Below are 27,123 nucleotides of genomic sequence, written 5' to 3'. Positions count from 1 at the left end.
TCTCTTTTTCTTTTTCTCTCTAGCAAGCACACATGCCCTAAGGCAAAAACGTCTTAAAACAAAACAATAAAACCCTGTGGCCTAGAGTGTGTTATTTAAAAACCTATGAGCTAAAAACAAGGTTGACAGACAACAGTTTACTAGGTGTGCTAGGAATATAACTAAAAGACTGGTCAAGATAATGTATTGCTCAAGCTTTTTACTAACCCAGTGGATGAGCAGTGAATGAAGCTTGTTTATTTGTTCACCTGTTTGTTCCATCCATCAACCTCACTCCTCTGTGGGGCCCCTGTTACTTACAGTCTTAGTGCTCAATGTGCTCCGGGGTGTTGAGGAGTCCAGGCTATGGCTCCTGGCCTTCTGAAGACATGATATATGGGGCCAGCAGGTAGTGTGATGGTTAAGATGCTAGTCTCCCACATGACTGACTGTGGTTCAAGTCCCAGACCTAGCTGCTTGCTTTCTTGCTTTCTCTCTCTCTCTCTGGCAAGTGCATGTGCCCTATTGCAAATTTAAAAAATAATAATAAAATTAATAATTCTAAAAAAGAAGTTAAAAAAAAAAAGGCAGTGCATGATTTTGCTGACAGCTGACAGCAATAGCCTGTTTCCACTGGTGCTGCTAAGAAGCATCTTACAGGCAGCTGAGGGACCTTAAAGGCATGATCATGCCTTCAGGGTCATGATGGGTGATGCCCTCAGGTGGCCAGGAGGGAGTCTCTGTCTCCAGTCCACTGACACCCTGTTGGCCTCAGAAGTGGGGACTGTGGGTGGGAGCCGGTTCTGCTGCACAGGGCAAGCTTCTGGATGCCCCTGCAGGCAGGGCAGCAGTGTGCAGGACTGAGCTAGGAAGCCAGGGCAGGCTCCCTGAGGGAGTCCCCTTCACCCAGCCCCAAAACCTGTGCATGCAAGTGCTCTGTAGCCAGGGAAGGGCTGTAGGGTCCTTGGTGCCCATTATGTTGAAGTCAGCTCTTGAGCAGTATGAGTCACTGAATCCTCACGATCAAAGGCAGTCATTTCACGTCGATTAGCCACTTCAAAGCAAGTAGTGGGAAAAATTAGGAATCTGGAAGCAAATTGAATTATACATCAAAGGCAAACAATCTCTTGACCTTTCTTTCAAAATCGTCTGTTCCTAAGTGTAAAGATCCAAACTGGATATAGTCAATTCACTGTGTGGGGATGGAGGCCAATTAAACCCAAGGATTCATCGAGCACTTTCTTTACCAAGACATGTTCCAGGATGGCTGGAATATGGAAGAGCATAGCATGAGGGTTTTAGCAGAACAGTGCTTGCCACGAGTTGGGGAAATAAGAACTTCACACAGCAAAATGGTCAACCGCGTCATAATTAAATGGGGCATTAGGTGACACCGCCTTGCTGGAAGATCACAAAGAGGAGAAAAAGCATCCCTTGGAGGGAGTTGTTTGGTAAGGAAGGAGTTCATGGCAGGTCTGTGAAGGTGTGTCAGGTTTGCTGAGATAAGGAGGAAGACAGGGTGCACGTGAGGGTGGTCAGACCTGCCTCCTGTGCTCAGTGGAATGGGAGGGAGGTGAATTTAGATGAGTGGAGTTCCATCCATTGCAGGTGGGTCTCTAAAGCTGGACAGAGGCATTTAGACTTGATGAGGCAGGAAAGAGAGTTTATGATAGTTTATAAAATGGAAATAACCTGATGAAACACATGTTAAAGTACATCAGATTGGTGTTGAATATTAACCACTTTGTGCTGAATTTTAGAGTCAACATGACCAAAGAAATCATTAAATCGAAAGTCCTTTATTTCCTGTGACAAGGAAATAACTAAAGTGTATATGTATATTACCCGTCTCTGTATATATGCACACGCACGTGTGATACGCGCACGCACGCGCACACACACAGCTAGGAATGTACTAGGCACTGTGTCCGGTATTAATAAGTGAATCACAAAAGTCCAAGTCCTAAATCTTCGCAGCCCCAAGATTATTACAGCTAAATCAAAGGTACAAACATGTGAAAAGTTGGCAGCACACTTTAAGATAAGGAGCTCCATAGCAGGGTATGAATTTCTGCACAGAAGTGAGGGAGAAAACCCAGCAGAGACCCTGGACTGGGTTGTTTTAGGAAGACGAATCCATGATGTGCCCACATAGAAAGGACTGCAGAGATGCTCTGGAATAACTCCCTCATTTCACGAACCTGGATGCATGGGCAGGATTTTGACAGATGGAAAGAACAGAAAGCTCGGTGAAGGGACAGGCAAGATCCCAGGAGACAAAGCATGACACAGGAGAATGCAAGGTCTATTCAGGTGGTAATGAATAGGCAAGAGGGAGGGATTGTTGCAACAAGGTTCTGGAAGGTGGGCAGCCGTTGGTTGCCTGAAGTGCTGGCGTGTTAATGAAAGATTTAAAGGTTTGAATGTTACTTTGCATGGTCCACCTGTCCCCTGTAATGTTGACAAAGTTTAGTAGAGGCTCTTGTTACTTAACTTTTTGGTGAATGTAGCATCTTGTTTCTTTCCTTTTTAATTTTTTTTTTAATTGCCAGAGAGTGCTTGTGCTTATTAGAGAGAGAAGGAAAGAAAAGGAGAAAGTAAGAGAGGACCAAAGCAGCCCTCATTTGGGGGTGGTCTTGCCGCAGTCCTTTTTCTTCCATTCCTCCTTCCTGTAAGGATTTGGGGCATGCATGCATGTCCTCCCAGTCTGTTTTGAAGTTTCCAGGTTTGAGAGTTGAACCATGGTCAGCTATTGGGATCCAGCTTCTTAATTACTGTGCTAAATAACTGGCACATAGCATCTTCGTAAACAGTTCTCCATCCTTCTGTCCACTCAAATATAATTACCTAGTACCTTGGATTCCTTCCAGATGGTTCTCACACTGTAGCCAGACTAAGCTTTCTAAAATATACATTGGATTATATCTTATTTTTCTACCTAAAACTGTTCAGTGGCTTTCACTTACATTTCTCTTCTCATCATTCATCACCTCACCTGATGACTGTGATGACCGTGTGCTCTTAACTCTTGCCTCCCATACCCTTTTTCTCCTTCAGACTATTGAAGATAACTTGCTACTCTACTCTTCTAGGCTAAGACTCCAGTTGATATTTTGTTCTCTGCTTCCCTAAGTATACATATCAAAATAAAAGATTCTAGATATACTTTATACTGCGTACGTAAAGATCCGAGTTGATGGACTTTTACCAGCTGCAGATAGTCATGTAAGCGCAAATAATAAGTGGGCTAGATTCTTTTGTTCCTCTTCACTTCCTGTGGCTCCACTTTGGGGTGGCCATTTCTGCATGTCTTTGTTGTGTTCAGTTGCTAGAATATATCTCAGATTCAATGGCTAGGCTTCGTGGTACAGAAATCAGAATGAGCTGTATACATAAAACATTTTCAAAAATTATTACAACCTCCAAGATTATCCCTTAGTATCCAAAATTTGTAGGTGGTTTTGATGTAAATCACTCTATATTTCTTTTCCTATGCCTTTTTTTGGTCAAAGGACACTGAACCTACTCATAATTTAACTTTTTACATACCACCAGCATAACATCCAGGTGCTACTTGAGCTGCAATAAATGGAGCACTTGTCTTTGTCCAGTGATCATTTTTCTAGATGACTTGTTTCCTTAATATTTACTACATTTATAGCTTTCTTAATAAATAATTAATTTTATTTATTATTATTTTTAAGTTTGACCAGAAATAGACATGGAGAGAGTGAGAGGAAAAGTGAGAAACCAAACTACTAGGTCCAGGGCTCAACCCATGGTTGGCCATGTGGGAGTCCAGGGCTTTAACCACTAAACCACCTGTCAGCTCTGATGTTTATAGCTTTTTCTGTTGGTTGTAATTTTATAGCTTTTGAAAGCCTCTGTCACATTTTAGAGAGCTTGCATTTGTATTAAAAGCATTTTAATGAATGTTCATTTGGTCAGGTCATCAACGATTATTTTAGGAATGTATACTTTTTGGAATGTACTTGAATATGAACATTCATTAGTTTTAGACACATATTAAGAATTTTTGTACTGCATACACATATTAGATGTAGTTCTTTATTTGGATAAGCTTTATCAGAAGGGAATGTCTAAAATCACAGATGCATAAATGTGTAAAATAGGTGCTCCCGTTCTATCACTCTTTCTGGTCTGCCATTCAGGTGGGCTACTGCTGATTCCCCCAACTCCACCCTGTATCTCCCTCAAGCAAAGGGCTTCCCCTTTATCAGACCCATTCTTTCCACAGTTCTTCCCCAGCTGCATTGACAGGGGGTTGGGTCAGAAACAAATTAACCATTCCTAAAAATCAGTCATCCACAACTAGGCAGAACTATTAAATCAGTCACATCCAGCCAAGCTGCTAAAACTTAGCAAAGAGAAACGAGTAAATTCTGTACACCGGGTTTAGGCAGATGAACTTTCTGCAAATCAGCCTGCTTCCATGTAGTGACACTTTGATGGCCTGGTGGATGATGGTTAATCCCTTGGCCTCAGCCAGTGCTGCGGTCTGGTGGCCAGATGGCTTCTTCCTCTTGGTGTGACTGTAGGCTCCCTGTGCCTTTCATACCCCATAGCTTGGTTCATAAGATGCTTCTGATTTGCTGTGTTCCAACACCTGGTCATTGGGCACTTTAGAAGCATGAATACAATTTGACTAAATTTTGTACAGAAATACTTGTACATATACAGGGAGATGGCTATAGTCCAATGCCCATCATAGTCTCTCATAGTGGAAAATTCAGGGGAGTTGAAATGGCCACCCAGAAGAGGAAATGTTAACTCAGTTTTCATCCTTTCAGTCTTGGGAAGCAAGAGGTTCTTGGCTATATTTTCAATTGCACTATCATTGTTGACAAACATTTTAGTATTGAAAGGCCTTTTTATTTAAACATTACTCCGGAGGACTACAGTTTCTGTAGAACAATAGAGTGATGTTAATCATCTTGCTCACAGTTGTGACTGAATACATGGTAACAAGCAAATAGCATTTGGTTTTTAATTTATGTTTTTGTAGCAACCTGGTTCATTAGGACAGACAAATCTCAAAAATAATTTGCATTGCATGTGCATAAACAGGTGTTACTAATTATCTCAAGGTTCAGTACCTATTCACTCTGCTTTTGTCTCCATGGGGAGAGTACAGTGGTTTGTCTTTTCTGTCTTGATCCCTTTCTTCTGCAGTACATTAGGAAAACATTTATACTTCTCTGGAATCTCAAGTGATTTCAACCAGTTTTCTTATGCTATGCTATGGACCAGGCTGTGTGCAAGGGGAGTCTCTTTGCATTTGAAGAGCATGATTCTTTTTTCAAACTTTTGAAGGCAATCTCCAGCTGGTGTTGGAAATAAACCTTCATTTCGTTCAGCTTTTTTCCTTTCACTGAAGAAGAAAAGCAACAGGACTGAAGGAAGGAGGGGAGTGGTGGGAAGTTATTGTTACTTTCTGTGTTTGTTCTCCTCATCTCTTTTCTTAGCAAGTTGCTGCAAGAATTTCTGCAGTCAGCTATAATCTACTCTTGAAAAGGCCCTCTTTTGGACCAAACTCTTCAAGTGAGTCATTACTCTCCTGAGAGTATAGAGTTTGGGAGAAGGCAATGAAAGGAAAGGCAATATTAACATGGGGTCCTCCTAATGAGAATGCAAAATTTCAACAGTGAAGGTGGAGAGGGGGCCAGGAAACTCTGCCTTTTCTGCTGAGCAGCATGCACCACCCTCCCTTCTTCCCTCTTTGATTTTTACCTCCTTTCCACCCAAGTTAGTTGCAATTGAGAACTTTTATATATATAAAAAATATATATAAATATATACATATATAAATATGTGTGTGTGTATATATATATATATATTTTTTTTTTTTTTACATAGTTGTGAAAACTGGGCATTTGGGTTCCACTGGTACCATGGACAGGTACCAAGCAGACATTTTTATGTCAATATTTTGAAATAGCATGCCACTTTGAAATAAACATAAAATACACACAATAAAAATTCAACTTTTATTATCACTTCACAAGTCAAGTAAGCATGGAAATAGGTTAAACACAAATTTTATATAAACCGCCAAAGACAAAGGTGTTTTTGTCTGCTAGTTGACATTTTAAAAGGCATTCTTTCCCCTCCTACCTAGTAAGAGTAAGTCCTTGCACTACTGAGTCAGAGGCAGCATTTCTGAACCTGTGACTTCTCTTGTTCTAGTTGAAAGTGCAAACAAATTAATTCATGTTTCCTTAATTCCAGAAAAAGATGTGAAGAGAGATTGTTAATGTTTCATGCCAGGATATGGGTTGGAGTTTTAGGAATTAGGCTGAAGGAGGGTGTATCTGACACTTTATCTGTCTTAAATATTCTGGAAATTACTTACAGATCTCAGGAAGTGCAGAAAGGAAGAGAGAAGAAAGAGATTTCAAACACTGTCCATAGATGAGAGGAAGCAGGAAGGAGGGACCTTACTGATTACCCACACTGCCAAAATTAATTTGGTACCTATTGTGTGTCAGTCATTGCTTAGGGCCCTGGGGGTATAGTTATGCATAAAGCAAACACAGATTCCTGCTCTTTGCAGGAAGATGCAGTGAGTAAGGAAAATCAGTAAAATATGTGGTGTGATAGTGATATATGCTATTAAGAGGAAAGCAAGCAAAGAGAAATACCTACTGGGAGGAGAGTAGGTATTTGGGTGCACTTCTGAGCGTTTTAAACAGGGTAGCAAGGAAAATCTTATACAGGAGAACATGCTTAGACAAGGACCTGAGGCATGAAGACCTGAGCCATTCAGAGACAAGAGGAGATGCAGGGTGACTAGGGAGGGCCACTGCAAGACCCTGGTGAGAGACACATGCTTAGGCCAGAAATGCAGTATGGCAGAAAGGGAGTATGCAGTATAGGAGAAGGGGCTGGATGTGGGATATCTTGCCAGATGAGATTGAAGGTAGAGAAGAGAGAGTCAAGAAGACTGGCCACTATGTTCTTTGCTGAGTATCTAATGCAGACCCTGGGCTCTCCCTGTTGTGATCCTTGAAGCAGAGTCATCTCAGACTTTCAGTTTGTCCTGTTTTATGCTTTGTGTAATAGCTTTCATACCAGCTTGCAAACTCCCTGAGAGCAGCCTGTTTTTGTTTGTTTGTTTGTTTTTTTTTAATAGTTCTTGGGACCAGCAGTTGGTGTAAAGACTATCTTGCTGGACTCCCGTGTAGTTGATTGTTGTTCGAGTCCCATACCTGGTGGCTTAAAGTCACGCTGGGCATGTGTGCATGTGTGTCCAAGATCCCGAGGGGAGAATGGAGGTGAAGGGATTTCGATGTGGTTACCCTCCCTGAGAGGTGATTTCTCTCTTTATATTTCCCTGGTGAGTACACGTGCCCAATAGCAAAAACCTCCCCCCTCAAAACAAACAAACAAAACAACAAAAAACAAGTTTTTCTTTCATAACTCATGGAGTCCAAAAAAATGGTTGCCTCAAATGGAATGGACTCTATTGCAAAATCAGTAATTCAGAAATACAACATGGTAGAATACCTACCCCGTTTATAATGCATGACTCACCTGCTGTTAGAATGAGAGCCAGGGGCTCAATTTCCTGTGAGTCAACCAAGACCCACTCATGCCCTAGAAACAGATGTGTGGGCTCAGAACACTGGAAAGAGATGGAGCTTCACTTCAGATCAGCTCTCAAGGTCCCCATCCTGTCATTAGTTTTTCTATACAGTGTCTGTTTAAATATTCCCCACCTGTAATGATCGTTTTGCCTTCTACCCACTCACTAAACTACAACCTCTTGACATTAGGGCCTGTGAATATCCTGGCTCCACAGAAGACTAAAGGACTGTGCTTTGTGAGTTGGGGCAGGAATTTGGGATTTTTGCCAGATGGTTTGACCTATGGTGCTTAATTTTTAAAAATTATTTTTAAAAGAATTATACATTTATTATTATTATTACTTATTTTCCCCACATGAGTTTGCCAGAGAAAGAGAGAGAGAGAGAAAGGGAGATTGAGAAAGCAAATCACCAGGTCCAGGGCTTGAACCACAGTTGGCCACGTGGGAATTCCAGTGCAAGTTTTTCTTTCATAACTCATGGAGTCCAAAAAAATGGTTGCCTCAAATGGAATGGACTCTATTGCAAAATCAGTAATTCAGAAATACAACATGGTAGAATACCTACCCCGTTTATAATGCATGACTCACCTGCTGTTAGAATGAGAGCCAGGGGCTCAATTTCCTGTGAGTCAACCAAGACCCACTCATGCCCTAGAAACAGATGTGTGGGCTCAGAACACTGGAAAGAGATGGAGCTTCACTTCAGATCAGCTCTCAAGGTCCCCATCCTGTCATTAGTTTTTCTATACAGTGTCTGTTTAAATATTCCCCACCTGTAATGATCGTTTTGCCTTCTACCCACTCACTAAACTACAACCTCTTGACATTAGGGCCTGTGAATATCCTGGCTCCACAGAAGACTAAAGGACTGTGCTTTGTGAGTTGGGGCAGGAATTTGGGATTTTTGCCAGATGGTTTGACCTATGGTGCTTAATTTTTAAAAATTATTTTTAAAAGAATTATACATTTATTATTATTATTACTTATTTTCCCCACATGAGTTTGCCAGAGAAAGAGAGAGAGAGAGAGAAAGGGAGATTGAGAAAGCAAATCACCAGGTCCAGGGCTTGAACCACAGTTGGCCACGTGGGAATTCCAGTGCCCTTAACCACCATGCCACCTGCTGGCCCCAACCTGTTGTACTTAAAGGCCAGTCACTGCAGATATTTTGCCTTTGGCATAATCTGAGAATTACCCAGGTTTTATAGTATATCCTAAAACCAGGACAAGCCAGCAGGGCAGTGTGACCATTGGAGAAGCAGGGACAGTCTGGTGGGCACTGTCAGATGTCACCAAAGCCCGTAATTGGGCTTAGCTAGATGCTCCAATCAGCATAGCCATCCAGTGTCTTTGACCTGAAGGGAGAAAGGAAAAGTGGTAGTAAGCCCACACCTGCTCTGTACTCTTCCTACCCCGTCAATTTCTTTCTCTTTCTCTCTCTTTTTCTCTCTTTCTCTTTCTCTTTCTCTTTCTCTTTCTCTTTCTCTTTCTTTCTTTCTTTCTTTCTTTCTTTCTTTCTTTCTTTCTTTCTTTCTTTCTTTCTTTCTTTCTTTCTTTCTGCTATAGTATAGATTAATCTTTTTATTGAGTGTGAAGAACATGTATGTGTCAGAGAAGTCCATTCTTTGCTGGCTCATTTTGTTTTATTCTCAGGTGCAAAGAGCCATAATTAATGCTAGTAAATATATTACCAGTCTTTACACATGAATAGGGCAGGATTTATATTGCCCTTGTTTTTCAGGTGAAGAATAGCTTGGAGATTAATTGTAGTTAAAGGGTAGAGGTGCCTGCCCAATCTTTCTGGCCAATGGCTTATCTCGAATTCCATACATTTCACCACTGGAGAAGTATTTTTATCATCTCTCATGCTAGCTAATGAGCTCTCAGGAGCAGGGACGGGGTAGTCACAAGATTAGAAATGCTTGTAGTAGCCACCCTGCATGGACTCCTTCAGATTCACACTGGCCACTGCTGTGGGTGGGCCTCCCTTTCAAGCAGTGCAGATACTAAATGCCTGAGGTCAGTGGTTTGTCCCCGTGTACCTAAGGTCATTCACCAGCCCTAGGAGTACCATCTTTGAGTTGGGTGGGAATGCAGAATCTCAGGTTCTTATACTAGATCTACTGTATCCAAATCTGTGCTTGACAAGCTCCACAGGTGTTTCCTGTGTGCATTCAAGGGTGAGATGATTAAAGGTAACTCATGCACCAGCTGTTTATTTTGGACTATTTCATTTTTAAAAAAATACCTAGAGAGAGATTTTTGCTATAGGGTGTATGTGCTCACTGGAGAAAGCGACAGACACAGAAAGGGAAAAATCACCCCCAGGGGGGATGGCCATGCTGCAGTCCCTTCTCCTCCATTCTCCTCTTGGTATTTTGAGCATGCACACACATGTGCCTGGCGTGAGTTTTAAGCCACCGGGTCTGGGATGCGAACCGCTGTCGACTACATGGGAGTATAGCAATGTGACCATTATACCATCTGCTGGTCCCTGTACTGGATTATTTTAAGCCAAATCATACACAAGACGCCTAGCTGTTGCTAATCGGTTGTGAGGACTCTTTTAGGTAGGCAACCTGTGCCTCTCATTGGTTCCCTTCTGTTGCTGATTTCTTGAAACCTTTTTCTGTTTGCTAGTCTAGTTTATCATACAAGCAGAGAGTCTCCCAAAATGTTTATGGAAAATGAATGTTATGAAAAAAAAGAATGGATTTAAAAAAATTTTGCTTTAAAAAAAAAAAACTGCTTGAATTCCATTTTCCACAATGTTTTTGAAGCACCTTATATTGTCTTAGCAAATGTGTGGCCTGAACTTGTGATGATCCACTTTGCAGTTGAAGGTAAGATGTACCCCGTCTATGCTCCTCACATTTCATATACTGACCTGACAAGGGAAGACTTGTTAAATTCTTTGTTGCTTCATGGAGATGCTAAAGGTACTTCTCTGGCTTATGGCTGACTTTGCTTAAATATCCTCTGACTACATGTATTAATTGGGGAAATGAGGCTAAAAATCTAGTAATCTTAGACCTTGATGAAAATACAAGAAAACAGGCCTCCTCATAATTTTCAGGCCAAGAGAAAACCAAAGCAGTAGTGTGGGTGCTTGGTTTGTTCTAATGGCACCTTTATCCACAGTCAGTGTTTGAGGAGCCTCTTAGTGTGGTGTAATGATGGGTATTCATGTCTCTTCCTGAGGCCATATCTAGACACAAAAAAAGTCCCCCAGGGGGTGTGGTGAAGGCTGGGGCCCTGCTGTCCGACCACAAAGATTTCTGAGGACGTTTTCCATGCCTGTGGCTCTAGTCTGTGTGGGGGAAGGGAAACATGAAGGCAGACCAGCCACTCCTGCCTGGGATGTCTCTGTGCCACCCACCCTTGGGGTTCTATATCTGTGTCACCATCAACATAAGGTTGACAAAGAGGGTAGTGAGTGAGCTTCGTAATTGTTACCATTCTTCCAGTAACCTGTATGGCTAGGGAAGAAGTGAGGGCTCCCCCTTGGGCATCTGGGGAAGGCGCAAGGGTGGTGGATCGTCATGGACTATGGAGAACTTCATCTTTTGCAATGAATTTATGTCCCCACCCTGCCCCCCCCTCCCACCACATCCCCTTGCTTTTATCATGTACTCATCTGAAGTGGATTTACTTTCCCCGCCTGGCATAATTCCTGGCATAGTTATCCATGGGGTAACTACATTGTGGTATTAGGAAAGTGTGCCCGTTTTTTGTCTTCTGTCAATGGCCTATGCTTGTGACTTGGCTCAGATTCTAGTGTCGATTGATGGTGAGGCTGCTGAGAAAGGGGAGGGAGGGAGAAAGGAGGAGCACAAGAAAGTAAACCTCTGGGCCTGCACCCACCTTGGAGATGATTGTGGCCGAAAGCCTGCACGAAATCTTTCAGCTGCTCCCAGCCCTCACTCCCCATCATTCCTTGAAAATCCAGGGGCTGCCCTGTGGGGATGTCCCAATGGCTTCGTCTTTGGACTGACTTGGGTGAAGCAACTGTACCCCAATATGGAGCTAGCACTGCTGGGGCACAGACCCCAGAGGGGAAGGGAAGTCAGGGTCAGCTGGTTCGGAAGTGAGTGTTAGACAATGAACAGTAAGTGGACAAGTGGTGTTAGACAAGGAGGGCAGGCATGGCATGCTTTCAATGGCTGATAAAGGGCTTTGCAGCAGCAAGGCACTCTGCTTTCAGTGAGCCTGAGACCTTGTGCAGAGCATGATACGAATGGACAGCATCACGTAGGATGAAAAGGAGATTAGGAAAGTCACTCAGCCAGCCTACCTCAAACATGAATGGTAACTCTCCCAGGAGTTAGCTTGTGTCTCATCCACAGAAGGAACGACACTGCCCATCAGGGGACTACAGAGGTTCCCCAACCACTCTGGGCTATCTTGCTCCTGTTCCCTTTACCTACTGAGCCATACCAGCCCCATTCATCTAAATGACATTTTCCCAGAGTTTGGCCTAGCAGTCTTGTGTTCCTGGAAATCTCCTTGAACCCGCCAAATGATGCAGGCCCTCCTGTTTCATCACTTTCTACCTTAGCCCGCACATGTCTATCTGGGGATCTGTCTCTCCTGTTACACTCTAAGTGCCTCAGGAGCACCATGGTTTTGTTGCTGCTGCTGTTTTTAATGACACAGGGTACATGCAAGAGAAAGAGGAAGCACCCTTCAATGAGGCCTGGTCATACCACAGTCTTTTTTCCCTCTAATTCTCCATCCTGGTAGGATCCTGGGCATGCATATGTGTTGCCACTTGGGCTAGGATTGGAACCCTCAGTTGACCATGTGGGCTCCAGCTTCCTCTGCCACACACTTAACTGCTATGCTTTAGGGCCTGCCCACATTCCATGCTGGTCCATGTTTGTACACCTAGCACCTGGTGGAGAACAAAACAGAACTTCCTATCTTCCCAGTGACCATGGTCAAGACTGCTGACTGCAGCACTGGCTTCCCTGGATCTGTTTCCACCTGTCACTTAGCCCTGACTCGTTCCTCCTCAACCAACCATAGCATATGGGTCCACATTCAAGATTCAGCCTGTGCCGCTAACTCACAGTATCTGCATTTTGTCTGAACACGTTCATGATCAGTCACAATTTTTGCATTGCTTTGTACCCACAGGATGTGTTGCAGTGACCTTTTTTATGTTTTCACAGCACTTTATTTTGTATGGTTTTATGTAGAAAGGAAACAAGTGAAATGAATCTATCCAGAGTTAGAACTAAAACTAAATTATTTACCCTTTAGGATTAGCCCGCATTTTCTTTTTCTTTTTTTGGAGAGGTTTTTGCTATAGGGTGCGTGCGCTCTCCAGACAGAGAGAGAGAGAGACAGAAAGTGAGAAATCACCCCCCAGGGGGGATGGCCACACCTTAATCCCTTCTCTTCCATTCTCCTCTTGGGATCTTGGGCATGCACCCACATGCGCCCGGCATGAGTTTAAGCCACTGGGTCTAGGACTCGAACCACAGTTGGCACATGGGAGTCCAGTGACACAGCCATTATGCTAATTGCTGGTCCCAAGCCCTCCTTTTCTTAATCAACTTTATTGAGAAATAATTTATATGCAACAAAGTGCAGTCTGATGGCTTTGAAAGCTGCACACACCACCATAGGCAAGGCAAAACGCATGTCCCCATAAGTTCTTTCATGTTTCTTTCCCATAAATCTCGCCTCACCCATGACCCCAAATCCAGGCAGTGATCTTCTTTCTGTCCCAGTAGATTCCACAGTAAATGGAACTATACAATCTGTAATGTTTTGTGTCCGACTCTTTTCACTCAACATAGCGTTGCAGAAGTTCACCTGTGCTGTTGCATGTATCCATAGTTTGTATTGCTGATCGGTGCTCCCCATATAAAGGTACCTCAGTTTGCTTACCTTTTAACAAATGATGAACATTTGGGTTGTTTCCAGTAGTTTTCTTCCATTGTGAGTAAAGCGTCTACGAATTTTTGCAAAATATTTTTATATGTGTAAGTGTTCATTTTCCCATGGAAAGCTTTAGAAGTGAGATTGCTCAATCAAGAGATACGTGTATATTTCAGTTCCACTGTATAAGCTAAGTGCTGTGTAGTGACTAAATGTATAAATAAAAAATAAATAACAAATTAAAAAATCAGAGAGACTGAAAGGTGGGACCAGCAGATGGTGTAATGGTTATGTCGCTGGACTCTCACATAGTCACCCATGGTTCGAGTCCTGGACTCGGCGGCTTAAAACTCAAGCCAGGGGACCAGCAGTTGGTGTAATGGATATGTCACTGTACTCCCACGTAGTTGACTGTGGTTCGAGTCCTGGTGGCTTAAACTCATGCTGGTCATGTGTGTGTATGTGCCCAAGATCCTGAGAGGAGAATGGAAGAGAAGGGGTTGCGGCGCGGCCATCCCTCTTAGGGGGTGATTTCTCACTTTTTGTCTCTCTGTCTCTCTCTGTCATTCTGGCAAGCACACATGCCCTATAGCAAAAACCTGTACAAAAAAAAATAAAAATAAAAACACACACAAAACCTCAAGCCAGGCACATGTGCATGCATGCTGAAAATTCTGAGAGGAAGATGGAGGAGAAAGGACTATAGTATGGCCATCCCCCGCCCCCCAGGAGTGATTTCTCACTTTCCATCTCTCTGTTTCTCTGGTGAGCACGTGCACCCTATGGCAAAAATCTCTTTAAAAAAAAAAAAAAGATTGGAAGGTATAAAAATGTGGAGAGCAACTGTGCATACTAGAGGCAGTATGAGAGGAGGATGAGAAGTGGGGGAGGATGAGAGGGAGGGAAAATGAAAGAAGCAAAACATTTAGGGGACTCAAATGGAAAATTATCTGCAGGTGGTAACGTGTATGGTAATAATGTGAACTGGACTAATAATATACAGTGTATTCATGCTGCTGGGGAAATTCATCTTGTACGCTGTAATGATGTACAGTGATTAAATGTAAATAGTAATAATTAAAAAATAAACAATCGGAGATGGCTACACCATCTTATATTCCACAAACAGGGGGTTGGGCTCCATTTGCTCCAAGTCCTGGTTAATTTGCCATGGCCAATCTTTTTATTTTTTAAAGTTTATTTATTTTCTCTATAAGTGAGATAAGAGAATCTTATGTCATGACTTTCCCCCAGCCTCAGCCTGTCGTAGATCCCAGGCACACGTGTCCCTGGCATACCCAGGGAGGCCTCTGGATCTGAACCTGGAACTTGCCTATGTAGGTTGGCTTTGCAGAGTGCCACATTTTACCACTGTGCTACTGTTTGGCCCCATGGCCATATTTATTTTCTCTATAAGTGAGATAAGAGAATCTTATGTCATGACTTTCCCCCAGCCTCAGCCTGTCGTAGATCCCAGGCACACGTGTCCCTGGCATACCCAGGGAGGCCTCTGGATCTGAACCTGGAACTTGCCTATGTAGGTTGGCTTTGCAGAGTGCCACATTTTACCACTGTGCTACTGTCTGGCCCCATGGCCCGTCTTTTTATCATTAGCCATTCTACCAGTATACTGTGTTCACCTTTTATTTTGCAGATAAAAAAAAGTGAAATCTGGAGACAGTAAGGGTCTTGCCTGAAAGTATGCAGTGTCTGGGCCATGGTGAAACCTCCAGGCTTCTGAGCCACTGCTGCTGGTCTTTCCACCAGACTCTGTGCTCAGAGCAGCCACACCTCTGCTCCATCTGTCTGAAGGCCACTTGAATTGCTTGAAACTGAAATATACTTTGTGGGTGACCTAGGAGTCTCTGTTGTCCTTTGAAAATGGGGTGCAGTGCCACTTCCCTATCAAGTAACTGCCTATCAGTAGCTTGGAATCACACACCCGCTTCTCTATATGTTGTTCCTCTGTAACTCTATTATTTGGTGGAGATTACTGTCTGGGAAATGGTTCGTTTCAGCAAGAAACACTGACTAAATATAAGGTTCAGAAATGCAGGTTGAATTTCCTTTATTTAAAATGCTTGGGACAAAATTTTTAATGAGTGCATATGTCCTATAGCAAAAAAAAAAAAAAAATCTCTCTAAACAATAACAAAAAGGTGTGCTGCACTTAATTGCAAAAATGCAATTTTATATATATATATGCATATATATATGTGCGCATGCACACACACACATATATACTTTAAAATTTTTATTGTGTGTATTTGAGGTTTACAAGATGAGATACAGAGATAAATATAGCTACATAAAGATTAGCATATGTACCATCTCAGATTGTTATTTCATTTGTGTGGTAAGAGGAGCTAAAATCTGTTTCACAAAAACTGTGACCTATTTGTATCTACAGTTGCCCTCCCCGCTATTATACCTTCCAGTCTTGCATTTCCTGGTAATTCTATGTGCAATGGTATATTCTTTTACTGTGGTTCTTCCTCACCCACTAGTTAGAGAGTAAACTCCCATTAGAACAGTTGTTTTAAAAACCCAAAATCTTTTCCCTGATTTAATTTTGTTTGCATTACAGGATACTTGTCATAGATTAATGGCTCTTCTTTTTCAAGGATGCTTCAAGGAAGAGCTCTGGCCCTATGGGGTGGTGCAGAAGAAGTACTGGGTTTTTCCATCTGCTGGGTGACATGATTGATGCCACATTGTTCCCTTTTGACCCCAGTTGATGATCCTTATCTTCTCTGCAAGGATTTGACATTCACTTCTTTTTCTGAGTGTTTAGGACAAGGAGGGTGAACATTTTCCGGTCAAGAGCCATTGACCCCAGGAAGTTAGAGGTCCTCTCTTTGAGGGAGTGATGGTGCCTTGTAGAGACTTCCCCAGGGCGCAGGCGGGGCACTGAAGTTCAGGCAACCTCTTACGTGGTTAGGAGACCTGACAGATGACGGAGGTTTCTGGCTAGCCCTGGGGGGCAGTGCCCAAGGAAGTCCTAGTACTCACTATTGCACTGGGTTGTCCATACTTTTAGAAATGTCACTGAAGCTTAGGGGTTGGAGAGAGAAGGAAAAGTAGTCTTTACTGAGCACCTGTGCCACATGCATTATAGCATTCATCAATTATCATGTCACTTCAGAATGTCAGAATGTGTATTTTTGTTTGTTTAATTTACTTAATGAAAGAGAAAGACAGCTACCACAATAGGATATTCATGCCACAGTCTTCCTGTAGCCTCAACTAGCTCTGAATCGCCAGTAAGTACAGGCCTTCCATGCATGGGGAATCTCTAGGATGTGAACCTGGGGTCTGCCCACGAGGGTTCAGTGGTGTTACTGCTGAGTTACCATCTGTCCTGGAACGTGTTTGGTTTTCTTTTGGCCAGAGTATGTGCACTTGCCAGAGAGGAGAAAAGGGAGAAAGCACTCTGATGGGCTGTGGTCATGCTGTCATCCTTTCTCTTCCATTTCTCCATCCCATCAGGATTTGAGGCACATATGCTCAGTGTGTTTTGGGTTTCTTTTGTTTTTGTTATAGGGTGCATGCATGTGAGAGAGAAAGTGAGAAATCACAGGAGAGAGGAAGAGAAAGAAAGTGAGAAATCACCCTCCACAGGAGATGGCCACACTGCAGTCCCTTCTCCTCCTGTCTCCTTGAGATTTTGGGCATTCATGCACACACACCTAGCATTATTTTCAAGCCCCCAGGTCTGGAACTCTAACTGTATAGTCAGCCACTTGAGATCCAGTGCCTTAACTTCCATACAGTTGCCCTCCCCGCTATTATACCTTCCAGTCTTGCAGTTTCTGGTAATTCTATGTGCAATGGTATATTCTTTTACTGTGGTTCTTCCTCACCCACTAGTTAGAGAGTAAACTCCCATTAGAACAGTTGTTTTAAAAACCCAAAATCTTTTCCCTGATTTAATTTTGTTTGCATTACAGGATACTTGTCATAGATTAATGGCTCTTCTTTTTCAAGGATGCTTCAAGGAAGAGCTCTGGCCCTATGGGGTGGTGCAGAAGAAGTACTGGGTTTTTCCATCTGCTGGGTGACATGATTGATGCCACATTGTTCCCTTTTGACCCCAGTTGATGATCCTTATCTTCTCTGCAAGGATTTGACATTCACTTCTTTTTCTGAGTGTTTAGGACAAGGAGGGTGAACATTTTCCGGTCAAGAGCCATTGACCCCAGGAAGTTAGAGGTCCTCTCTTTGAGGGAGTGATGGTGCCTTGTAGAGACTTCCCCAGGGCGCAGGCGGGGCACTGAAGTTCAGGCAACCTCTTACGTGGTTAGGAGACCTGACAGATGACGGAGGTTTCTGGCTAGCCCTGGGGGGCAGTGCCCAAGGAAGTCCTAGTACTCACTATTGCACTGGGTTGTCCATACTTTTAGAAATGTCACTGAAGCTTAGGGGTTGGAGAGAGAAGGAAAAGTAGTCTTTACTGAGCACCTGTGCCACATGCATTATAGCATTCATCAATTATCATGTCACTTCAGAATGTCAGAATGTGTATTTTTGCTTGTTTAATTTACTTAATGAAAGAGAAAGACAGCTACCACAATAGGATATTCATGCCACAGTCTTCCTGTAGCCTCAACTAGCTCTGAATCGCCAGTAAGTACAGGCCTTCCATGCATGGGGAATCTCTAGGATGTGAACCTGGGGTCTGCCCACGAGGGTTCAGTGGTGTTACTGCTGAGTTACCATCTGTCCTGGAACGTGTTTGGTTTTCTTTTGGCCAGAGTATGTGCACTTGCCAGAGAGGAGAAAAGGGAGAAAGCACTCTGATGGGCTGTGGTCATGCTGTCATCCTTTCTCTTCCATTTCTCCATCCCATCAGGATTTGAGGCACATATGCTCAGTGTGTTTTGGGTTTCTTTTGTTTTTGTTATAGGGTGCATGCATGTGAGAGAGAAAGTGAGAAATCACAGGAGAGAGGAAGAGAAAGAAAGTGAGAAATCACCCTCCACAGGAGATGGCCACACTGCAGTCCCTTCTCCTCCTGTCTCCTTGAGATTTTGGGCATTCATGCACACACACCTAGCATTATTTTCAAGCCCCCAGGTCTGGAACTCTAACTGTATAGTCAGCCACTTGAGATCCAGTGCCTTAACTTCCATGCCATCTACTGGCCTAACTCAGCGTGTTTTTCAAGTAACTGGGCCAGGACTTGAACTGTGGTTAGCTGCGTGGGATCTGGCTCCCTGTGCACCGGACTCACTTGCCATACTATGGGACAGTGTGTATTGTAAGACGTTTCATTGCTAAGAAAACTGAGTGTAGAGAGGATTCTCTTCTGACATGCAATATGGATTTAAGAGTCTGGATAGTGGTATTACCCAAGGCCATAATCAAGTGGTGTAGGAAGCCAAAGTACAAATGAGGCCCAGGTACCATGTATAGGGTGAGGCCTTTGCCAGCCAAGAGTGCAGATGAGGAGAAACTGCCCCGAAGATAGGGAGAAAAGAGGACCAGGAGCTGAGGCTGGGGAGTGGGATGCTTAGCAGAAGCCAAGACTAGGTGGGTCCTGGCAGCAACAGGGGCCTCTAAGACAGTGAAGTGGTTTCTGATGTGTGTCCTTGGGCTAGGGGGCAGTGGCTTGTTTCAGGCCTTTGTGCTAGGTGGCTTTTGTGCCCCAATTTTTTCTATTTGGAGAATAAAGCAGAGTTGGGCCTCACACCCAGCTGAGAAGGATGATATTCTGTGGATGTGACCAGGGACTCTGGATGCTTTTAGGAAGAGAGACAGACAGAGACAAAGAGAATGGGCTCATTTGTTTCAGAAACCTCCCTTTCTGTGTGTCCTGCCAGTAGGGGGCTGTGAAGGCCTAAGGGGCAGAACAGTGACTGCCATTGTGCCTGGCTATCTTAGGGGAAGGCACCCCTTGCTCACCAAAATGGATTTGGCAGCATGTGTCTTTGTTGTTTTTAAAAGAGGAACTAGAAGGAGAAATACATGTAACCCTGAGAAAATGCACACAATCAAACATTCCAACTTAATTGTAAAATTAAAAAATGGAGTTATGAAAGCCTATGAATAAGGTAAATATCTTAAGATTTTCCAAATTCCTAATTAGTGGAGAAAAGAACAAAGGAAGAAGGAAATATAGACAGAAAAAGAGGGAGAAGGTGGGGTGGGCACATTTATTTCAGGATAGAGAGAGAGACACCTGTAGAGCCAGAGGAGGGACATATAGAAGTTAGTGTCCTTTGTCACCTGTTTTCATACCACTGATTGCCGTTTCAGATCCAATTACCCTGCGTCAGCAGCCTTTTAGAGGGATGGTATCAAGGTGCTGACCCCTCTTGGCACATGGGCACAGGTTCTGGGGATGGGCAAGTGAGTGTTTGCAGAGGGCAGTGAAAGGACTGAATGGTCTCTGAGGACCTTTCTTTCTCTACCATTCTTTGATCCAGGCCAAGGGTATGGGGGAGAAAGACATATTTGAACAGAATTTCAACTTATTAAGTGGCCTGCTTGGCTGACACTGAACCTTTTGTCTTTGAAAAAGGGACAGTTTTGGAAACACAAAGATGAGAGCAGATGGAAATGGACTTCACTGGGGTCCCAAAGCTAACCTACTCCCTCTAATTCAGAGAGCCCCCTGAAAAAGAGTTACAATGAACTAATTGAGAATTGATACACACACACACACACACACACACACACATTGGTTTGTTGGGAAAATCATGATGAATTTTTGCATAGAAAAACACATCATGACTTTGCTGATGACCTAATGTATTTATTTATTTGTAACATCAGTGAGAGTGATACCCAGAGGGAAGGAGATGCAGTATCCTCCCAACAGGGTCTCAATGCCGTGGTTCATGCCCCTTTCAGCTGGCCCTGGATCATGGGCAAACGTATGCCTGGCATGCGCAGGGAGGGCTTCTCTGAACTGGGAACCTTTCCATGTGGCATTGCCTTGCACAATGTCACAGTTAGAACGTCACCGCTGTCTGACCCCCACGGTGGAGGTTCATAGCAACCTGAGCTGCTCTCCTCAGTGAAGATGAGGAAGATGAGGAAGTGGTTCCTAAGGTAACCAGCCTAAAAATGTATGGAGCTGGGTAGGACTTGGTAGGCTGGTAATGACAAACAACTGTGCACGTAACTGTGTAATTCAATGTCTTTTGCAGCCTCTATGGGTGGGGGGCTAAATTCAGTATCTCCCTGAGCCCCATGACATGCAAGTCATCTTGTCCACTACAAGCGTTATAAAACTGGGGTTGTATCCCTATGTCTGGCATAGCCCTATCAGGAAAGTGATCAGTGAGTGAAGGAAGGAGTCTGATTTGCCTGCTAAGGGCTACAAAGAAGCATCCTGGAATGGCCAGTGTCCTAGAAGTTGTTGGTACGCTTCCTGTAGGAACTCAGAGCAGCCTTGGACAATCCTGAAACCCATCCATGACCCCTTCCTCAGAGATCGTGGGTTGATGGATTCCTGGCCTTAACCAGAAAACATCTACCATCAGTCATGTATACCAGGCATTTACCCTAGGCCAGACCCTGCCGTGGGCTGCAGGGAAGCCAACATGGATGTGAGTTGGATCTAGTGTCTGGAGATCACGGAAGTGAGCATGGAAAGATAAGGATTCACGGCAGAAAATGCCCAGTCCCGGGCTTTGGACTGCGTGTGTATAGAGAGAGTTGTAAAGAGCTACACCCCTGTTAAGCCCCAGGCTTCTGGCTTCCCCCTTCCTGTGGACCTACCTTTAGATGTAAATTTTTACTTTTTAGGGGAGCAGTTTTTGTTCTGCAGAAAAAACTGAGCAAAAAGTACAGAGTTCCCATATCCTCCCTCATTCTTCCTCAGTTTCCCTCTTTACTAATATCTTGCATAAATGAAGCACATTTGTGACAACTAATGAGCTAATATTGATACATTATGATTTTTAAAATTTTTTATAAATTCAATTACTGTATATCATTATAACTTACAAAATGAATTTTCCCAGCATGAATACACTGCATGTTATTCTGGTTAAAGATATTCTCATCTATGTTATCACCAACAGATAATTTTCCACTTTTGTGTTCCTTAAATGTTTTGCTTCTTTCTTTTTCCCCTTGATTCTTTTCCTCTCACCCTCCCCCTACAATCTGTAGTTTACGGTAGGGCTCACTCTTTATGTTATAAATTCTGTGGGTTGTAACTAATGTATCTTGACTTTTAGCCAACATTATAGCATTATACAGAATGAGAGTTCCACTGCCCCAACAGCCTCCTGTGCTCTAACCTATTTATCCTTCCCTCCCTCCCCCGACCCACAGGCAGCCACTGATCTGTTTACTGTCTCCATTTACAGCATACTGTAGAGTTGGCTATGTATATGTCGGATGGCACCTTTTTTAGGCTGACTTCTTTCACTGAGCAGTGAGAATTTAAGGTTCTTCCGTGTCTTTTCATGTTTCTCATTTTTTTAAAATCACTGAATAATAAATACCATATGACTAGACTGTAGTTGGTTTATCCATTCACCTCTCAGAAACCTTAGGTGCTTAGTAGTGTTGGCAGTTATAAATACCGTTATTTTGGTTGTTGCTGTTGTCTTCTTTGGTAGTGTGGCCAAAGGGACATGGCAGACTGGAGCTGTGTCTTCGGGGAGCTGGGTCAATTCACAGAAAGCAGGGTTCTAGACTGTTCTTAAGATTGGCTAACCTTGGGACCAGCAGATAGTGTAGCAGTTATGTCGCCGAACTCCCATGTAGTTGACTGCGGTTTGAATCCTAGACCCAGCGGGTTAAAACTCATGCTGGGCTTGTGTATGTGCATGCCCAAGATCCCAAGAGGAGAATGCAGGAGAAGGGATTGCGGTGCATCCATCCTCTCTGGGGGATGATCTCTTGCTTTTCATCTCTCTTTCTAGCAAGTGCATGTGCCCTATAGCAAAAATCTCTCAGGGGAAAAAAAAAAAGTGGCTAACCTATAAAGGTGCAGCCAGGCCAGACTTTTGAGGGCAGTGGGAATCTAGAAGATATGTAATATTTCTCTGTCTCTAATGACGTTCATAGTCAAATTGGTAATTTAATCATTTATCGAGGTGTTAGGTGGTGAAGACAGAGAGGCAAGATATTCACAGGCCCTAATGTCAAAAGATTGTAGTTTAGTGAGCGGGTAGAACTGCAAAATGATCATTACAGGTTGGGAATATTTAAACAGATACTGTATGGAAAAACTAATGACATTGACTGGTTTGTAGGGTTGACAAAAAAAAGGCAATTAAAATTTTATGCAACACCATCAAAACTCATTTCCACCTGCATTACAAGTGTTTCTATGTGGGTGAATACTAGGAACCCACAGAGAAGGGTTTGGGAAGAAGGGGAGCGTGTCTCTGGGAGGAGCTGACCTAGCATACGGGGGAAGGCAGGGTGAGGAGGAGGAAGTGGGGAAGCCTCTCCCAGGGCCATGCTGAGTTTGGTCACATTTCATGGAGCTGTTCTTCCCTGGCTTTCTCTGACTGCTGAGTCTGAAGAGCAAATGTCACGTAGCTAAATGCCCAGCAGGTGAGATGAGCTCATTTGCATGGCTGCACCTGAGAAATCGTGAAACTTCTGGTCTCTGTAGCTGGTACAGAGTTTTACATGTAGGCATGGGCATTTTGCCAATGAGTAAATCTCTTCAAGTATTTTATAGCTGCCCAAGGGGAAAGGAAAAGTTACTGTCTTCCCCAGCAGAAGAGAGGCTGGGGGCCAAGTGTTCCCACTGAGCATTTGGTTAATGTGTTTGACGCTTGGTGAGAGACGGGTGTACTGCAATTAGTAGTCTGCAAGTCAGTGATTTTTATGGGCCCGAAAGCATGATATTCTAGAGGTATCTTTCTCTCTCCCACTTTCCTTCTTCACAAAGGTGATTTGGGTTCCTCTACTCCCACATTCTTTCACTGAAGTAAATTGGTTTTGATTTTCTCACTTCTAATGAACCTTCTGGTCTTTGATTCCCCACACATTGAAATTGTATTCTTTCTGCTCTTTGCTGAGCTTGAAGCACCAGACCCCTTTGGGTGTGCTTTTGGGCACTGAAATTTTTCAGCCCCAAGAGCATTTTTCCAATAAAGCAAGAACAGTCCCCCTGGGCCTTCAGTGTTTGCCCTCTGCTCCTGGTTGTTATAAGCTGGTTTAGAGAGTAAAACATTAATTGTGCCTATTAAAGGAACATAGTTCATCTTAAAAGGCAAGACACATGGAGAGAGGATTGGAAAGGCAGTTACAAAGCCTTTACCAAACAATGTTCTGATTATACCTCCTTGTCCCCACCAAATGTAGGATCATAATTGCCCTTTACTCAAAGGCCAATGCTACACAAATGATTGCACCCCCTGGCAGATTTAATTTGGAAGGGAGTGGGAGAATAAATATGTACATTCCTTCCTTCATTTGTTGGTCAAGCAAGAGCTAGGCTTGTCCTAAAAACAAGGGTTGTGTAATCACACCCAGCCTCCAGCTTCTCTCCAGCTGCTGAAATAGGTATTGTTTCTCCCAGGGCACCTTCTGCAGCTTGAGCTCTCTTAAGTTGTTGCTACCCCTTGAGGCTGTGCTAGGTGGGTGGGGAGGGGGATATCTTTGCATACCTTCTACCTGGCAGTCTCAAAGCTAGAGGAGAATGGCAACCCTTGAGCATGTCAGCCTGATCTTAGCCCCATATTTCTGCTTTGAGTTTTGCTGTTTGGTTTTTTAAAAAAAAATTCACCAGGAAAGAATCCATAGGTCACTTCATAGTTGCTCAGGTTCCTTTTGTCCCTAATCTCTGACTTAGAGCTCTCTAATGGGGTCTGGGGTGGAAGGCACCATCTTCCTCCCTGCACTCTCCCCTGGCAGGGGCTGTACCACACCTGTTGGAGTACGTTCATAACAGAGGGGAACAAGGAGAAAGGGAACCTTTGTGACCTTATGGAAGATGTTTGAGTTCACATACAGGAGAAGCTTCTGCAGCTGCCTTCTTGCTAGTTTAGGGTAGCCTCCTGGCAACTCTTCCTACTCTGCACGTGCACTCTACTTTCTTTTGCACTGTCTGATTTCCGGGAAGTGGGCATGCTTGGAATCCCCTCTCTAGGGACTGAGGAGCTTAGGACAGTCCACACAGTGTGTTGGGCGAAGTTGGAAGGTGAGAGGACCTGCAAGCTTCATGTCTTAGTCTATTATTGCATTGCTAACAGGAGTCCCTTAGACTGAGTGTATTCATAAAGAGAGAGGCTTGATGACTCACAGTTTAGGTGACTGGAAAGTCTAAAGACATTACAAAATGGTGGAAGGCAGAATTTTTTTTTTTTTTTTTTTTTTTAGATTTTTTTTTCTCAGCTATAGGGCATGTGTACTCACTAGAAAGACAGACAGACAGAAAGCGAGAAATAACCCCTCAGAGGGAATGGCCACGCTACAATCCCTTTTTCTCCATTTTCCTCTCGGGATCTTGGGCACACATACATACACGCCCGGCATGAGTTGAAGCCACTGAGTCAGGGACTCAAACTGCAGTTGACTACATGGGAGTCCAGCGACATAGCCGTTATGCCAACTGCTGGTCCCAAAGGCAGAAGTTTTAGCAGAACAGAACAAGGTCAGTATTTATGTGGCCTTCTCCCCTCTGCTTGTAAACCTCCCAGAACTCAATCATGGGGGTCCTGCCTGAATGAGAATATCATACCTGAAGACTCCACCTCGGGACACCAGACTTAGTTTGTCTTTCTAATTCCGCTCTTCACTACTGTATCACAAGCACCTACAGGTGCTCAGTAAATGCGTGTTAGATTTTTATCAGTGAGGTCTGGCCTATGGTGTCAGAAACACAGCCCTGTGTATCTGAACTTCCTGGCTCAGGTCTAGACTTGGGTTCTGGGAAGATGAGTAGAATCCTTCTCCTGGGTATCCTGTCCACAGCATAGGCACTGGACTCTCCCTTCCTCTCACATCTTGAGCACCTTGTACTGCTATCCCATGTGCCAGCTAATGGGCATTCTTGTCTCTCTCTCCTGTTGCATGGTGGCCTCTGGGAGACGAGTTCTGTGTCAGACTCATCGTTTTTTTTTGTTTGTTTTTTTTTTTTTTTTTGAGAGGTTTTTGCTATAGAGCGTGTGCACTTGCCAGAAGGAGAGAGACAAAGAGATAGAAAGCGAGAATTAACTCTCAGGGGGTAGGGCTACGCTGCAACCCCTTCTCCTCCATTCCCCTCTAGGGATCTCAGGCATGCACACACGTGTCTAGTGTGAGTTTAAGCCACCGGGTCTGGGACTTAAACCGTGGTCAACTAAATGGGAGTCCAACGGCATAGTCATTACACCAACTGCTGCTCTCATGTCAGGCTCATCTTTTAACAAGGCTGAGTCTGACAGGCAAAGGCTGTACAGCCAAGGAAGAGTGAAGTAGAAGGAGGGGTTCCAAGGGCTGTGTTGTTTTTTCTTGGGTAAGTGGGCCATAAGGTAGAAATATCTGTGAAGAGGTAGAAATAGAGATCTGGAAAGAGAGAGGGTGGAGACTGAGGATTCAAATCTAGGAATTGTTCTAGACATAGATATTCATTCTGTGCTGGGGGTGAGGTCTGTATTCTAAATGGAATGGATATGTTTTAGTTACCCTTCTACTGAAAGTTCTCTTATATTTCATGTTTTCTCTGATTTTACCCTCCGTTGAGTCAGTTTAATTAATTTGAAATGTTGTATTTTTTTTAATTTCAGAGAAACTGTACAACTCTACTGGACGAGATTTAAGAAGGGCCCTTTTCTCTCTGAAGCAGATATTCCAGGTAAAGGGAAGAAAAAGCATCTATACCTCCTGCCTTTGCATGGCTTTGGGATTAGCTACACACAAACTTGTACTTATTACAAAGAGGAAGTCATTTTAGATTATGATATAAATTAGGCCAGAATATCAGTTGATAGTATTTTCTTTGAACTTTTATTTTTTTATTTTATTTTATTTAAAGAAAGTTTATTTCATTTTTTTATACAGTCACATTATTTAGCTTACAAAGTGAATATTTCAACAAGTGAACATTTCTCGCCAGTCCAGTTGATAAAACAATAAAATATCTTCAACAGATCATACCACATTTCTTTGACCCATTAATGCTTTGCCTTCCTATTTTTCTTCTAAATGTCCTTCCTCAGACCCTACTCTTTTACACACGCACGCACACACACACACAGCCATATACTATGTATTACTATATCCCTTATTCAATCAGTTTTAGTCATAGTGTGTGGACACTTGATATATATTAAGTGGGGACATACAATGTCTCTCCTTCATAGCCTGGCTTGCTTCACTCAGCAGTAAATCTTCCATATTTTTCCACTTTCTGTCAAAAGCCTAGGTTTTGTTGTTTTTTTTTATTGCTGAATGGTATTCCATAGAGTATATGTGCCACAGTTTTTCTATCCTTTCATCTGATTGTGGACATTTGGATTGGTTCCATGACTTAGCAATCGTGAATAGTGCCACAATAAATATCGATGTGCAAGCACTTTTCTGATTAAGTATTCTTTTGTCCTTTGGGTAGATACCTAGGAGTAAGATTTCTGGATCATATGGTAGTTCTATTGCAGATTTTTGAGGAATCTCCAAATTGTTCTCCACAGTGGCTGGACCAATTTACATTCCCTCCAGCAGTGTAGAGTTCCCCGTTTCACCAC

At 43.3% G+C, this 27,123-nt stretch overlaps 1 protein-coding gene across 1 annotated transcript in view; it reads left to right on the top strand.

Annotated features, from left to right (window-relative positions):
• Positions 1-27,123, top strand: part of FHOD3 (formin homology 2 domain containing 3) — a 507,831-nt gene that overhangs the window by 138,573 nt on the left and 342,135 nt on the right. Inside the window, exon 4 of the mRNA XM_006150579.2 lies at positions 26,167-26,234. Coding sequence (XP_006150641.1) covers positions 26,167-26,234 — 68 coding nt within the window. The remainder of the gene's footprint in view (positions 1-26,166; positions 26,235-27,123) is intronic.

The sequence above is a fragment of the Tupaia chinensis genome, unplaced genomic scaffold, assembly GCF_000334495.1.
Source record: "Tupaia chinensis unplaced genomic scaffold, TupChi_1.0 Scaffold000290_1, whole genome shotgun sequence".
Classification (NCBI taxonomy): domain Eukaryota; kingdom Metazoa; phylum Chordata; class Mammalia; order Scandentia; family Tupaiidae; genus Tupaia; species Tupaia belangeri.
This window is presented reverse-complemented; position numbering and strand designations above follow the sequence as displayed.